Below are 16,953 nucleotides of genomic sequence, written 5' to 3'. Positions count from 1 at the left end.
TTCCAACAATTCAAATTAGGCAGCTGTGTGGACTTTGCTCCACAGGTTATATTATTTAGTTTGGGCGAGGTACACAGGCTTACTGAAGGATCCTTATATTTTGGAAATGAAAACATACTTTGAGGCCTCCGTTGTCTTTCAGTTTGGTCTGTAGACTTTTGGGATACTGAAGGCAGCAACATTATCTTTGTTCTGCATTAGGTTCCTCCCACTTGCATGAATAAACTTGGTGAGAAAGTGCTTGAAAGCCACTGATACACGATACATTGCTTGTGATGGAAAATGTAACTCAGTTCTGGTTGGATGGCCGAATCTTGATTGTGCTGCTTATAAACCCAAGTCTCTTCTGTGGCTGAGAGTCTCCTGGCTCTTTTAGTCCCCTGCTGTGAGAAGCTATGGTGGTCAGAGTCAATCTCTTTCCCTCTCCTGTGCATTGGTGCTTCAGCCCCCTTCTCTCCTTCCCCTCCAAAGCTCTGTATAAGATTAAAGAGGGGCAACTGTTGCAGCCTCCCAGTGCAGCATCTTTAATATGGTTCTTAAGAGCATGCGTGTCTGAAGAAGCAACTCTAGTTGAGTTTTAGGCAGAGTCTTAAGAGATACATATTTGGTAAAAATAATAATAAAGGAATGTATTCAAGAGCAAGAAATGTAAGAAATAAGGAAGTACAATTCTCAGTCTGTTCAGGCACTGGTTGTGGTGGGAACCTTTTGCAAAAATCTGTAAGCTAATCACACATCCAGTATGAAAAAGATACCATTTTCTGCAACTGAGTCTGTTCTGTCATTTATAGGCTTCTTTCTAGCTTTCATGGGGTCCTTTTAACCATCCATGTAAACGGAAAGCTTCCTAATGTAAATTTCAAGTGTCTCCTACATTAACTATTAGTTATTCAGTAACACATTATGTACAGTAAGACAGCTTTAAAGTTTCAGTAACTTGAATCTTCCTAGTCGGGATGTAATTAAGTTCTGTAAAGGGCTCTTGAGACTTAAGTCTCATTATTCACTCTTATCTTTACTCCTTCCTTCCTGCTTTTCCTTCTGTTTTTTTTCTTTTAAATATGGTTTCCTTTTAAGAATGTAGTTCATTGGCTTAAGCATAGCCTCTTAATTTCAGATAGCTGGTACAATTTTGTGTTGTGAGTCACTCTTGTTGACTGGCTTAATTTTTTTACTTTGTTTTTGCATTTCTGGGCGGGGGGGATGATGGGTGTTGTGTAGTAATGTGTGTTTTTCCTATTGTTTTGTTTTTTCTCTTGCAAAAAAACCTCTCATTAATTGTGTGTGTGTGTGTGTGTGTATGTGTTTTAACAATAGCGGAAAAGGAAACCCTGCCTTCAGCCCATCCCATCCATTGCTGCCTTTGAGACAAAAACAACAGAAGTCCCTGCAGGGGGAGGACAGTTCAGGTAGGCACCTATTTCTCTTGTGAACATAGGAGCCAATTCCTAGGGGCTGAGGGGGCTTTGGCCCCCCCCATAGTTGATGGGCATTTCTATTCAAATGGTGTACTTGCACCACATCATGTGATCAGTTATGCAAGGTGGGGCTTACCTGGACCCCCCAATAATTTATTCAAGTTGACACCCCTGCTTGTGAACAACTTGATGCAAAAGTAATAGCCACAGCACAGAACACAGTTTTGGGTATTTGGTCCCTCTGAAGTTGACAATAGAAAGCTCCTATTACTGAAAGATCAGGGTTAGGATTAAGAACACACTGCAACTGAGTTTGCCCCACCAGGTCTCTGAGTCTCTGGAACTGCAGCTGGGTCAGGCAATAGTGTGGCTAGTTTAATCTCACTTGTGAGAAAGGAAAGAGGTGGAGATAGTAGTGGGCCCTGACTTAAGTTTCCTTTCCTTTCCTTCCCCTCCCACCCGTGTGATTCAATCATTGAGAACTCTATTCCTTCTCCCAAGCCAGACAGGGTACCTTGTGGTTACAACAAACTTTTGAAGCTGTTGCTCTAGATTGTTGGATGTTGCTGTGAGTATTTTGGTAGGGGAAGGATGAGCAGTTTTGGTTAATCTGAGCACCATTTGCAGATAAAATAACTTTGATAGTGAATGCCTTTTGTGGTGTTGCTTGGGCTGATGTGGAACAATATTCTGACCTTCACAGTTCTACTCATACTATGCATATGTATAAGGTAGAGAAACTCTGGCTGCAGCTGTACTTGGCCATTTTATATCAAGAATTCCCCCTACCAACTACTACTGAGGCTTCAGTCCTAAGCATGGTTATTTGGAATTGAGTTCCACTTAGATTAATGAGTTTTCAATGCCAATCAGCAACTCACAATATCTAGGCTTAAAAACATGGGTACTTGTCATAATAGTGCAACAATTTTGAGCTATGCTATATATGACAGCAGTTTTATACTGCCCTCTAATGGTGAAATCTTGTTAAGAGGACATTCTGTAATGATAATGTAAAAGTGTAAAATAATTAAAATCAAGAGTGTTTGAAAAGTTGTCCAACATCCTTTATATATATCTATATATATATTTGTAGATCAACGGCATCGTTCTAATTCATTGACAAAAGTAGATGGGCAGCCACGGGAGTCAATCCTTGCATGGCCAGAGAAGAAGCAAAGGTAATATATACTGGATGATATTGTATGGGAAAGGCACCTTAATATCTTTGCATGCTGTTGACATGTGGTATGACTTTATTGGTAAAAATGTTGATAGTAGTGTTCATGCAGATAGCGTAGTATTATGGCCTGATAAAAATGCAGCAATCTACTGTTGATCCAGTGGTTAGGTGTTGAACCTGGTCATGAAAGAGTTTTGTGCCTTGGTTTCTGTGATGGGGAAGTGCATAGCATCTTCTTTCCAGTCTGTAAAATGGAAATAATAATGTCCTGCCTCAAATAATGGTTGGATTCTATCTATTTGAATACCAATGTGTAAAGAAGTTCTTTGGATATTAGCATATTATGATAATGAATGTCTTTAGAATTAGTCAGCTCTGATTCTTTTCCTTGAATTTCTGCTTCTTATGAAGGCCAAAATTCAGTGAATTGCACAAATTCATGTGAATTCCATAGCTAGGTGGGCAATTTCTGCTAAAGTACCCTTATCAGTTTTAATGGACATTTTGTTACTTCTAGACCTGTTTCTCAGCCAACACCATTCGCACTTCATTATGCTGCAAGCAGTGATGCAGACCCCAGTTCTGGTGATAGCATTAGCTTGGCTCGGTCAATCAGCAAGGACAGCCTAGCATCAAACATTGTCAACATCACTCCAAAACAGCATCCTCAGTCTGCACCAGTGAAAACTGATGGGAAAAGTTTGCTGAACAATGTAGAAATAGAGGATGAGGATGAGGATGAAGAATTGATCGCCGTAATCTGCCCAGATGCTACACTGAACCATGGCAACCTGGAACTTCAGAGTGTGCCAGCTAGATCACCTAGTCAAGTTGCAACCGCATGGGCTCAGAAATCACAAAGCGAAGCCTCCAAAAGCAAGACAGATAGCTTTTTCCTTGAGCCTTTAATGCCTGCTATTCTGCGACCAGCAAAGGAAAAACAATCAGTCAATAAGGAGGATGAATGTGGGGAAGGAAAGAAGAGAGGCTTTGTATCAAAGAGAGTGAGTGAGGGGCCCATGGCTTTAGTCCGTAAGAAAGTCAATAATAATCATGCAGATCACATCCTCAGCAGAACTTTTGCTGCAACTTCTAGTTCTGAATTATCAGCAGTTGCTGGTTCCAGCATGGCAGATCCGTCGGTGCACTCAGAAGTCAGAGGAGAGCCCTTCCATCCCCAGGCAGTTAGTAGCTTAGATACTTTATCTCTAGAACAGTCCTCCACCAAAGCACACGAGGATTTGGCTTGCAGTACAAATGTTGGCTACATGAAAAGTCCAAATTCTCGCATTGCAGACACCTCATGGACAATGATCAGGCAAGATTCTGATTCAGACATTCTGGATATGGAGGAAGTTGAACAAGATTTAGTGTCAGACGATCATCCAATAATTGCCAAGTATATAGGAGAAGAGGAATCAGCAAAGCTGCAAGAAGACATGAAGGTTAAGGAACATGAAGATAAAGATGATGCCAGTGGACGTTCAAGTCCATGCCTAAGTACTGTTTCTCAGATAAGCAGCTCATCCATGACCAGTGGGAGTGCCAGAATGACTAACTTTGCTGAACGGAAGTTTCAGAGATTGAACAACTATGAAACAAAATCCAGCACAAGCAGCTCACAGAAGACCACACCAGATGGATCAGAGTGTTGTCCAGCCCTGTTAACCACATGGAAGCAGAAGAGGGAGCAAAGCCCCAACAGGCAGAACAAAGATAATGTTAACCTGCTGGCTTCGGAACTGGTGCAGCTTCATATGCAGCTGGAGGAGAAGCGGAGAGTGATAGAGGCTCAGAAGAAGAAGAAGGAGGTGTTGTCGGCCAGGCAGCGGTTAAAACTGGGCAAGGCAGCATTCTTGGGTGTGGTGAAGAAAGGGAAAGGGGCTGAAGTTTCTCAGCCACTAAAGCCAGAGCACTTCACGAAGGAGTATTCAAGACACAATGGGGAAGGCGTGGATGCTACTTTGAGCTCTGAATCTGATTCCGTCTTCATGAAAGAGGAGGGGGATGAAGAGACTCTTGATGCTCTTGAAGTGCCCAAAGTAAAGGCCCAAGAAACTGTTGCTTTTGTTGAGGAAAACAATCTAAAGGAACCCACTATACATGAAATAGAGAAAAGCAAAATGATTTCTGCTGCACTTCTAGAAGAGAACATCGAATCTGCTGAATGTGATCTCCCCATTGAGAAACTAAATGAAATGATCAGTGCCCTCCGGCAAGATATCCTGAAGATTTCTCGGCAACAAGAGCTTCTCATGAAACAGCCATCAGTATCGTCACTGAGAGGCGTCTCTCAGGACCAAAAGATAAAGGCACCAGTTCATTTTGTCGAACCTCTGTCTCCTACTGACATGAGTAGTCTCCCTAAGCCACCATGTCTCAGTCAAGGTTGGAGTCCTCACTCGGGGAGACCATCTGAACTGAAAGAGGGTAAGGAGCGTCAGCAAGCCATGATGCGCATCAAAACCCTGACTCCTAGCACTGACACCTCGCCACACTTAAGGCAGTTTCCATCAAACAATTCATCCAAGACCCCGACTGAAGCTACTGTCGAAAATAATTTTGACCTGGACGGCACTAGAGAGAAACAGCGAGCAGGATTTACCCTGTCCACTTCCAAAGACACAAATATCCTCTCTGAGGCTCTCAAAGATGTGAATAGTAACATAGAAGACATTAGCTGTGCTTCTTGTGATAGCTCAGGGAAAGAGAACGTCCCAACAGAGGAGTCCACGAGAAGCAAAGGTAGCCTTATTGAAGTAGACCTGTCTGATTTAAAAGCCCCAGATGAAGGAGGAGAAGCTGAAAGCCAAGACGACTCCACATACCTGACTGGTGAAATTGATCAGAAGTCAGGAGTTAGTTTTTTCTTTAAGGTAAGAACAAGATAGCGTTGTTGAATCCCTGATTATTTGGTACAACAGTAATCTCTCCTTAACACTTGCTTTTAACTGGTGTGGGCTGAATAGTTCATTTTGTACACGCCTATATTACATGTGCTGGGTTTGGTGATGTGGGTGGGAGCATCGTGCATAGTTAGATATTTTTTTTAATAGCATAATAATTTAATGCTTAGTGTGTTGGCATCCCTTAATATCTCTCTCTCTCTGTGCATAGATATTCTGGCAAATGTGGTTGAAGCAAAGGTGCAACAGTCAATTTGGCAGCTCAGAAATAAGTTGCAACAAGGGTGGTCAGCTATACCCTCTGTTGTCAACGGGATACGTGCATGAGAGGAAAGACCATTATATGTTGCTTTTTGCTAACAGGCACTACCTGGCAACACGTATTATTATCATTATTGTCTTTTATATACCATTCTTTATCTGAAGATCTCAGGGTGGTTTATAGTGACAGGTACTGCTGGACAATCCTACATGGGGTCAGGGGAATGCAGCAGTGGATTCATCACCCACCCCAAGTCCTGCTGAGCTGTGCCAGCCATGGCATTAGGCAGTTGTGTAATTTTTCCCTTTCACTGTATCAGCTCCAACTGACTGGCAACAGTTTTGCAACCTCATTCTCCCTGTGGTGGCATTTTCTGCATACTTGTGGAGTCTGTATGCTACATGCTCCCTTATAATTTGTAATTATAATTTGTAATTCCCTTAGTGTTCTTTCATTACATATGTTTGATAACGAAAACATCACTCAGTGCAGTATATGCAAACACCTGTCTCGTTTAAGATTACATAGAACTTCTATTACAGGGTGAGTTCCCATTGTTCAGTCCCAGCTCTTGCCAACCTAGCAGTTTGAGAGCACGTCAAAGTGCAAGTAGATAAATAGGTACCACTCCGGTGGGAAGGTAAACGGCATTTCCGTGCGCTGCTCTGGTTCACCAGAAGCGGCTTAGTCATGCTGGCCGCATGATCCAGAAAAACTGTCTGCGGACAAATGTCAGTTCCCTCGGCCAATAAAGCGAGATGAACTCTGCAACCCCAGAGTCATTTGCGACTGGACTTAACTGTCAGGGGTCCTTTTTAATAATTTCTCAATAATGATAAAACTCACAGGTGAATACTTTTATTTTTATATATCTTTGTGTGAGTTAATACTTAATACTTTATTATCCCTTTGGCACTGCATCTTTGTTCCTTTTTTTGTCCTTTCAGTCTGTGACTCTTTATAGTTTACATTTTTTATTCTTTGTTTTCTTGCTTTTCGTTGGCACTTTTCTTATTTTTGTAATAAATCAATCAAAAGCATTTAACAAAAACACAATGCAATGAAAAGGCAATAGAGAGTGCCTGGATGCTTGCTTCACAGTGTCAATGATATTCAGTGGGATTATTTTATTTTCTGTTTTCAGGGCCCATCTATTCCCGTGATTGTAATCTGTTTTAGTTGTTTTAAATTATCAGTTGTTATAACCTGCTCAGGAACTTGCTGTTGAAGGGCAGATAATAACTTTGATGATGATGATATGTGTATGTTTATATGTATCTTGTTCTTTAATGGGACTCGAAATGGAGGACTCCAAGCTGCTTTCTTAGCCAAGCACTGACCAGATTCCAGACCAGCTTAGCTTTGGAGATGTTGCTGAAATCACTACCTTCAATTAACTGTCCTGGGGTTATACACTGCAGAGTTTGTGAGCTTAGCAAGAGGGCTGATATTTGTTGCAAATATGGAAAATGGCAGCTCCATTGTTAAAGCAGCCAAAAAAAATATGTTTCTGTGCTCAGATGGAAGTCATGAGATTTTCTTCATAGCCTCATACAGCGTTTGCTATTTCTGTACCCCACGCTGCAAAAACACAACTTCTCACTTGAATTTTAATTTGACAGGATGGGCAGAAAGCAGAAGATGAGCTTGCAAAGAAACGTGCCGCTTTCCTCTTAAAGCAGCAGCGCAAAGCTGAAGAGACACGCCTTAGAAAACTCCAGTTCGAGGCAGAGGCTGAACAAAAGAGAGATGAAGCTCGGTAAATTCAATGTCTTGCCACACAGTATATAGATGAGTACTTCATGCTTTTATGTTCTCACTTGAGAAATTGGTAATGATGGGATTTGAAGGCTGCCCTTTGCCTTTTTAGTCGTAAAGCTGAAGAAGACCGCATACGGAAGGAAGAAGAGAAAGCCCGGAGAGAGCTCATCAAACAAGAACACCTGAGAAGAAAGCACCAGCAAAACTTGGAAGAACAAGGCCGTGGGAAGCCCAAACCCAAGCCCAAGCAGCCTAGGCCAATATCTGTTCATCAGGAAGAATCCTATAGCAACTTGGAAAGAAAGTGTTCTTCTATCCGTAAGCAGCAGCACTCATTTTGGTTCCTATAACAGTATAATAAAGTAACTTTTTTCATTGTGTAACACCCTTTTTCTTTTGCCAGCTGATAATCTAAGTAGTGCTCAGTCGGGGTCTAGCCTGTCTTTGGCATCTGCAACGACAACCGAACCTGAAAGTGTTAATTCTGGTGGCGCACCTTCCAAACGGTAAGAGAAAACATAAAGATTTAGGATTCTGATGTTGAAACATACTTTGGGGTGGGGAACATTGCCCAGATGCCACATCCAGCCTTCAATAGTGGCCATGAACTCTCTGCAAAATAGAGATAATTGCAACTTTTAGGTAACAATAGTGCAGTAGTGACTGTCAAGAAATTGTAATGGCACACTACTTTTAAAGTACTCACTATTAGTGAATGAGAAATAGTCATTGGGGTAATATAAATAAATTGTCAGTGTCATGGGTACTGTAAACAAGATTAACAAGCAATTAGGGGTAGAACTGGGATGGGAAACGTTTGAGCTCCAAATGTGGTTGGATTACAACTCCCATTATCCTTAACAATTGCCATGCTGCTGGAGACTGATGGCAATATGGGTCCATCTATAGGCTCTTAATCCATTGGAAATAATTGTCTCATTTCAGGTGTTAGCTGCTAATTTTGCAATTATGATCATTGTCCACTAATGGAGAGTTTGTTACAGCTAACTCTTGATGGGCTTATTTATTCATGGACTCTCCCCGTAAAATTGTGACACACACATAAGCACTCCCTTGCTTTTTTGTGGACGTGTGGGTGCTCCATTGTGTGTGTGTGTGTGTATGTATATGTCTGTGTGTGTTTGTTTGTCTTTCTACACACACACCAATTTAAGAGACCATTTCATGCTTCTGTCAAAGCATGCTCTAGCCCGCAAGAAATATTCTAAAATAATTTATTAGTTGCAGATACTATGTTTTTTTAATAAAGCAACTTAAGCAACTTAGCATGGCTAACCCTCTGAAGCACATCTCTTTTCTGAGAGAGAGAGAGAGAGAGAGAGAGCACACAAAATGTGGGCAGATGGAAAATTGGACACATTTGCTTTCCCCCCAAATAATCTGGTAGCTATGAACACACTGCTCATGTTCTTCTGATTCTTCTGACAGAGTGAAATCAATGGAAACCTTGCCCATATTGAGCAGGAACCCAAGTCGAAACATGGAGAGAGACTGGGAAAGCACCTCAGCAGCCTCTTCAGTTGCATCAGTAGCAGAATACACTGGTAAACCTAATACATTTTATCTGTACCTGTGTAATTAATGATCAGGATTATATAAGTCTGGTTGCCAGTATGTGGAACAGTACAGTGCAGTCTTCATTCTGTGGTCTCATGCCTCTGAACATACAGCAGGAAGCTGCTTTGAAACAGTCAGACCACTGATCCATCTAGTTCTTCTCAGAGTAGACTCATTGTAATTAATGAACCTTATTGATGTCCATCAATTTTAATGGGTCGACTCTGAGTAGGGCTAACGCTGGATACAATCCTGCTTTATTGGACTTTTATCATGGGATGTAGAAGCTTTGCAAACTTGCAAATTTGCCTTTTTAAATATTGCTAGTAAAATAAGGAATAAATTTCTTACTTATTTAAGTTTTTTTTAAAAAAAATCTGCCTTTTCATAGTTGCTCAAGATAGTTCGCAACACTGATAAAGACACATGAGACTTTAATTTTAGCTGAGTTATCAAGCCACTTGTTTAAAATTTATGTTTTATTAGGTCCAAAGATGTTTAAAGAGCCCTGTGGCAAGTCAAACAAATCAATTATCCACAATGCTATTTCCCACTGCTGTCTTGCTGGAAAAGTGAATGAGCCTCACAAGAATTCTATACTGGAGGCAAGTATCTCTGAGAACAAGAGTTTTGGAATTGGTCAGTTGCTGTATACCTTGATTTCCATGCCCATTGTTTGATGTCTTCCAAACATAACAGTACAAACACTAATAATATATTAAATCTAATTTTAAGTATTAATGCAACTCTTTTAACATGCACTGTTAGCATTGGTTTTAAAAATTTTGCTTTTTTTTTTTACTTTGTTACTGTTCCATATTGAATAACCCTGATCCCTGGGACACAGTGCATTTGCAGTGTGGATGACTTCATATGGAAAGCTCTTGAGTGGCCAGCTTGCTAGTGTGTATTGCAAGTCAAGCTTAAATCATAATAGGCTGGTTTATGCATAATGCTAAACTGGTTTATTAAACTGTGGCTTATATGTTTCTTAAATAATAGCTTAGTGTTTTATGTGTAAGGTTTGACCAGCAACTTATAGATTGTTCACTGCAAGGATGGGGAATCTCTGGCCTTACAAATAGATGCTGCTGAAACTGAAAATTCAAACTCATCAGTGGCAGATCTTGGTATCTCAAATTTCAGTGGTGCCCTGTGCGATGGCAAAATCTGGCACACATCCCCTCCACCTCTTGCTTTCCTTTGGATGTCTTAGTTGTGGTGCCTGATGCAACACCCCAGAAGCTCCATGCCCAGTGTAACCAAACCAGATCTGCCTTTGCTCTCTTCAGCCCCAACTTGCATGACCAATGGTCAGGGAAGATGGGAAGTTCCCCATTGTTGACTTACTACCAACAAACCATTGAAGCCATGTTTGTTGTTGGTTTTCAGACTTTAATTTAACTATGGCTTGGTGTTACATTGAATCCAGTACTCGGTTTGTTTGGCCACTCCACTCCAGAAACTCACCAAACTACAAAAGCATGAGGCAAGAAAATACAGCAGACTTGGGAGGAAAAAGCCAGTGTTAGTTTTACCTCCCGCAAAACCGGATGAAGCCGCACGCTCTTTAAAGGGGTTGCGCAGCTTCTCCTGGCTTTTCTGGGAGGTGGGGGGATTCCCTCACCTCTTGCAAAAGCAGCATGCTCTTTAAAGGGTGCGTGGCTCCTGTGGGCTTTTCTGTGAGGTGGGAGAAGGGACTGATGCGGCCAGTCAGTCCCTTCTCCCTCCTGGGGAAAAGCCCGCAAGAGCGCACAGAGCTTGTGTGCGGCTCTTGGGGGCTTTTCCTGCCTGTCTCCCCCCTGCATTCCCTCCATAGGACGCACACACATTTCCCCTTGCTTTTTAGGAGGGAAAAAGTGTGTCATATAGAGCGAAAAATACGGTATTTCCTGACCTTCATCTTGGGTACGTTAGACATTGCCAGCAGTGTGCTGGGCACATTTAGCAGTCTTTGATTTCCTGTGGTCATTGCTCTCAGAATTTTTCTCTTTCACCTCTAGGAGCTCAAGAAATGTGATGCCAAGCACTACATTATTTTGTTCCGTGATGCTGGCTGCCAGTTCAGAGCACTTTATTGTTTCAATCCTGAAACAGAAGAAATCCACAAGCTGACAGGAACAGGGCCAAAGAGCATCACTAAGAAAATGATTGACAAGCTTTATAAATATAGCTCGGACAGGAAGCAATTTAATATCATTCCAGCCAAAACCATGTCTGCCTGTGTAGATGCTCTGACGATTCACAACCATCTGTGGCAGCCCAAACAACCTGTAGTGCCAAAGAAGACTCAAACTCACAAATGACATTACAGTTCAGTGGGAGACTATTGTAGATTTCATCGCTGGGGAGAAATGAGTTTCCTCACCCTCTCTCTGGTTTGGGAATGAAATGAGCAGAACCATAATCCCTTTTTTAAAAAAAGAAAAGAAAGAGGCTTATTAAACGTGGATGCAAGGAAAGAATGAAGGAGCAGCTTCAGTGTTCTTTTTGGTTTTTTTGTATGAATGATAAAACGGCTGTTACACCCATTGATAACCAGAGAGGCTTTTCACATGAGGGAAGGTGCATGTAGCAAGAGTGGATTTCTTTTTACTTGAAGTTCTTCATTGGTACAAATTGGGACATCTTTTCTTGTTCCTCCTCTTCCCGCAATCACTCTTGGAGTTAGCATGTGCTGCCCCTCAGGAGAACAAGAAACTGGGCACTGTGGCAGGCTTTCAAGGAATATCTTTTAGACTCTGGAGACTTGATAACATACAAACAATTGGTACTTGTCCCTACTGCCAACACTAAACCAGGCTCTGACTTGTGAAAGGAAAAGGAAAATACTCCAACCCCACCCCCTTGCTGCTCAGAACCAAGTTTACCTAAAGTATCAAATCATTTTTAAAAGCACTGAAAACTGTAAAATTCGCCTTTTTTAAAAAAGAAAGAAAGAAAATGGAGGACTTATGCAAATTATCATGGCTGAACATTTCTGCAACACAATCATGAAGAGGCAAACAGGTGCTACTTGTTGGAATATTCCCAATTTGAAACTTGAGGCAAGCTGAATGGAGTACAGTCAACATTGCTTTTCTGTTTCGAGTAGTATCCTAACAGGATTTTTTTTTGTCTTTTTAATAAAGACAGATTATTGAAATAGTAGAACATCTTCACTCAGAGCATGTTACTCCTGTATAATGGTGCACTTAATGATCACAAATTATAATGCTTTTAAATTATGTCCTGAAATGTAATTTAAACTGGTTTTTTCTTTTTTCTTTGAATGAGTACCATGCTCTAAAATGGAGTGTGTTTTTTGTTGTTGTTTTTTGTTGTTTCAACTTTTTTCTTTTGTGGCAAGAGTATATACTAATAAAGGAGAAAATATACCAGTTTCCATATACTAACAATTTTCAAACAAACCTGCATTTTGGTTTTTTTTTTGAAGGCTCAATCTGATGGTTTCAGTTTTCCTTTTCCATCTAGAAATATTAAATCTTGAGTAATAATAATAATAATAATAATAATAATAATAATAATAATAATAATAATTTATTTATACCCAGCCCATATGGCTGGGTTTCCCCAGCCACTTTGGGTGGCTTCCAAAAAAATATTAAAATACAGTTCATTAAACATTAAAAGCTTTCCTAAATAGGACTGCCTTCAGATGTCTTCTAAAAGTCTGGTAGTCGTTCTCTGTGACATCTGGTGGGTAGGTGTTCTATAGGGCGGGTGCCACTACCAAGAAGGCCCTCTGCCTGGTTCCCTGTAACTTGGATTCTCACAGTGAGGGAACCGCCAGAAGGCCCTCAGTGTCTGGGCAGAACGATGGGGGTGAAGACGCTCCTTCAGGTATACTGGGCCGAGGCTGTTTAGGGCTTTAAAGGTCAGCACCAACACTGAATTGTGCTCCGAAATGTACTGGGAGCCAATGTAGTTCTTTCAAGACCAGTGTTATGTGCTCTCAGTGGCCGCCCCCAGTCATCAGTCTAGCTGCCGCATTCTGGATTATTTGTAGTTTCCGGGTCTCCTTCAAAGGTAGCCCCACATAGAGCGCATTGCTGTAGTCCCAGTGGGAGATAACCAGAGTATGCATCACTCTGGCGAGACAGTCTGTAGGCAGGTACATTCTCAGCCTGCGTACCAGATGGAGCTGGTAGACAGCTGCCCTGGACACAGAATTGACCTGTGCCTCCATGGACAGCTGTGAGTCCAAAATGACTCCCAGGCTGCACACCTGGTCCTTCAGGGGCACAGTTACCCCATTCAGGACTAGGGAGTCCTCCATACCTGCCTGCCTCCAGTCCCCCCAAAACAGTACTTCTGTCTTGTAAGGATTCAACCTCAATCTCTTGGCTGCCATCCATCCTCCAACTGCCTCCAGACACTCACACAGGACCTTCACCACCTTCACTGGTTCTGATTTGAAAGATAGGTAGAGCTGGGTATCATCCTCATATTGATGAACACCCAGCCCAAACCCCCTGATGATCTCTCCCAGCGGCTGCATGTAGATGTTGAAAAGCATGGGGGAGAGGACAGAACCCTGAGGCACTGCACAAGTGCGAGCCATGGAATCTGAACACTCATCCCCCCCCCACTTTCTGAACACGGCCCAGGAGGAAGGAGCGGAACCACTGTATAATATTGTGTCCCCAGCTCCCAACCCCTCTAGACGGTCCAGAAGGATGTTATGGTCGATGGTATCGAAAGCCGCTGAGAGATCTAGCAGAAGCAGGAATCAGCGCTCACCTTTGTCCCTAGCCCGCTGGAGATCATCGACCAGCACGACCAAGGCAGTTTCAGTCCCATGATGAGGCCTGAATCCCAACTGGAAGGGATCCAAATGGTCCGCTTCTTCCAGGCATGCTTTGAATTGTCCAGCAACCACTTGCTCAATCACCTTGCTCAAGAATGGAAGATTTGAGACTGGGTGAAAGTTGGCCATATTGGCCGCGTCTTAAGATGTTTTTTTAAGAAGCGGTTTGATAACCGCCTCTTTCAGCGGGCCTGGGAAGGCTCCCTCGCAGAGAGAAGAATTCACCACCCAGTGAAGCCCATTACCCAGCCCTTCCCAGCTAGCTTTTATGAGCCAGGATGGGCAAGGATCAAGGAAACAGGTGGTTGGTTTCACTCATCCCAGCAGCCTGTCCACATCCTTGGAGGTAACAGATTAGAATTGATCCCACGCAACTTGACTAGACAGGACTCTAGCACTCTCCTGCCCCGGCCCTGCTCCCACGGTGGAGTCTACCTCTTCCAGAATCTGAGCGACTTTATCTGCAAAAAACTTTGCAAAATCATTGCAGGAGATCAGATATGACCTTAAGGCTGTTTGTTTTCCCCACTACAGAAAATAACCTGTTTGTGTATATGTCTAATGAGGGCCGTTTTGATTACTGATAATTATAAAACCTGTCTGTTTGTTCCCCACCCCCAAGCTCACTCTGACTCAGCTGCCCAGGAATTTATTTTTAGGTTATGACTCTGGTTTGCACATATTTTACTTCTACTTGAAGTGTTACTTGAATATGTTTAGTGTACGGCAGCCCAGCCTGATGGGCTTGGTATAAATAATAAAATAATACTTATTATTCTTAGTGCAAAGGATACTATGCCAACATTAGAGATTGAACAGTTGAAACTCCAAAACACAATACAGTGTAATTTTGTAATGAATTTAGACATAACAATAATTGGAATTAAAGTGAGTTTTGTACAGAAGTGGTGAGAGAGAGGGTAGTGAATACTAACTAGAGAAAGAAGAATGAAGGTCTTCTATTGCAGTCTTATTGGTTCCAACCCCTTGCAGTACATTTAGGTCAGCTGTACATTTTATTTAATAGCTGGCTACCCTGTAAGAAAGGAGATGCTTTATTATTTCTAAAAGTATTCAGCACTGTCATGAGTGTAACTTTTTCTGTTACATGCTTTATTTCTGACTGTTTGATATTATACAACATATTTATTTTATGGAAGCACTGAATCTTAATAAAAACCATCACCTAATTTTTGTTATTCCATGCATCATCTTTTTTTCTTTCTGTTGGACGCCTCCCTTATGCTGAGACACAGACACATAGCTTTATTGATGTGCTTTGCATTTTGTTTGAAGTGTTTCTTAAACTAGGGATTGGGAATCGAAGGCCCTCCAGATGCTATTGGACTCCAACTCCCATCCACCCCAGCCAGCATGGGTAGCAGTCAGAGTCAGGGATGATGAGAGTTGTAACTGAGCAATATCTGAAGGACCACAAAGTTCCCAAGCCTATATTAAAGCAAAGTTGTCTTGACCTATGGGGAGCAAGTAGCATGGTATGCATCCCAGCTGGTGGAGCTTAAATAATGAGCTGAAAACCAAGTTGACACTTTGTTTTCCGTCCTTCATCTGGAAGGACCCTGATGGGTTCCTGTAAAGCAGTTGTCTGAGTCTGCAAGAACCTAGAAGGAATTCCAGAGTTTGCTCCCTGAGTAAAAGCTTTATGTTTGTTAGAACTTGTGCCTTTGGGAGATGTCTAGTATGCATGCCTCATAGTGTTCCCCTTATCATGAAACAAGTCTTTGTGATATGTCCATGATTTTTAAATACCATAGTTTAAACTCTGGATTCACCTATCAGCTTTATTCTTGAGCTATAATGGGTAGCTTCCCCCCCTTTTCCTTTTTGGTGTTTGAATTATTGGGAAAAAGTCATGAGGCATGAGTATATATTTGCAACCTTCATAACTGCTTTCACATCCAAGTAAGGATTAACAGCTTATTTACAAGAAATAAACCCTTTTCGTATTTGCCTTTACAGTTCAGGTGGAATTCTTGCATGTAGAACAAAGATGTAGCTCATTTTGTGTAGTTGTTAGGCATTGTTAGATTCTAACAATGCGAAATTATTGGGTGGTCTTCGATAAATAGTCATCTTTTAGCCTCAGTCCTTCTACCATCTGCACAATGAGGAAATCTGGCCTACTTTACAAAGGAGAACAGGAGAAGGCAACTATATTATACCTTCAGCAAGAAACTTCTGAAATTTCTAAGTGGCTGCTAAGATGGCTAACCATCTCAAAGCTAGCTCTAAGCATGTTTACTCAAAAGTCTCTTTAAGTTCATTGGAAGGTACGCCTTCATAAGTTCATTTAGGATTACTGTTTCTGAGTACTTTATGAACCTTGAAAACAAAAGTGAAGCTGAGTTAGAGTATGCAGAATTTTGTGTGTGAAGGTTATGTTTTTAAACACTGGCGATATTAAGTGATCTTACTCTTTGGACAGTGTGATTACTCCCTACTAAATGTCACATACCACTACATGGTCATAGCTCAGTAGTAGAGCATCTGCTTTGCATGCAGAAGGTCCCAGGTGCTATCTCTGGCATCTCCCAAGTAGGGCTGGGAAATTCTGAAACCCAGGGGAGCCAGTCATTGTAGATTGTACTAAACTAGATAGACCAGTGGTCTGATTTAGAATTTTAAACTGACTGCTCAGAAACCCATTCCTTCATTTTGGCTATGCATGCTACATAGGGAAACTTTCTCTTGGCTTCATAGGAAGACTTCCTTCCTTTGTAGCTGCTTAACGTCAGACTCACTGGCATTATTGAGAATAGGGACCATTTGAAACAGTTTTTTGGTTCACAAGTAAATAGAAATCCAAACCACCCTGACTTAGCCCCTAGTCCTGAACACAGCACAGTGGATCTTTGAAAGGTTTCTTTAAAAAAAAAAAACAACTTCAAAAATCCAACCATCAGTTATCACTTGACAATACATGTCTATTTCACCAAGGGAAAGGTTAACTGAGTGGTTGAAAACAAGAAAAGCATGGAGATGACTCTTAGGTTGCTTATTTTGGGCATATCCCA

The 16,953-nt window shown here is 41.6% G+C and overlaps 1 protein-coding gene across 1 annotated transcript in view; it reads left to right on the top strand.

The window, feature by feature from the left end:
* Positions 1-15,108, top strand: part of CAMSAP1 (calmodulin regulated spectrin associated protein 1) — a 42,827-nt gene extending 27,719 nt beyond the window's left edge. Inside the window, exons 11-19 of the mRNA XM_082209039.1 lie at positions 1,318-1,409; positions 2,515-2,599; positions 3,119-5,477; positions 7,392-7,528; positions 7,640-7,848; positions 7,934-8,036; positions 8,980-9,095; positions 9,595-9,713; positions 11,112-15,108. Coding sequence (XP_082065165.1) covers positions 1,318-1,409; positions 2,515-2,599; positions 3,119-5,477; positions 7,392-7,528; positions 7,640-7,848; positions 7,934-8,036; positions 8,980-9,095; positions 9,595-9,713; positions 11,112-11,414 — 3,523 coding nt within the window. The 3' untranslated portion in view covers positions 11,415-15,108. The remainder of the gene's footprint in view (positions 1-1,317; positions 1,410-2,514; positions 2,600-3,118; positions 5,478-7,391; positions 7,529-7,639; positions 7,849-7,933; positions 8,037-8,979; positions 9,096-9,594; positions 9,714-11,111) is intronic.
* Positions 15,109-16,953: the final 1,845 nt, after the last annotated feature.

The sequence above is a fragment of the Podarcis vaucheri genome (assembly GCF_965113315.1).
Source record: "Podarcis vaucheri genome assembly, chromosome: Z".
Classification (NCBI taxonomy): domain Eukaryota; kingdom Metazoa; phylum Chordata; class Lepidosauria; order Squamata; family Lacertidae; genus Podarcis; species Podarcis vaucheri.
Note: the sequence above shows the minus strand (reverse complement) of the source record. Positions and strands in the feature narration are given on the sequence as shown.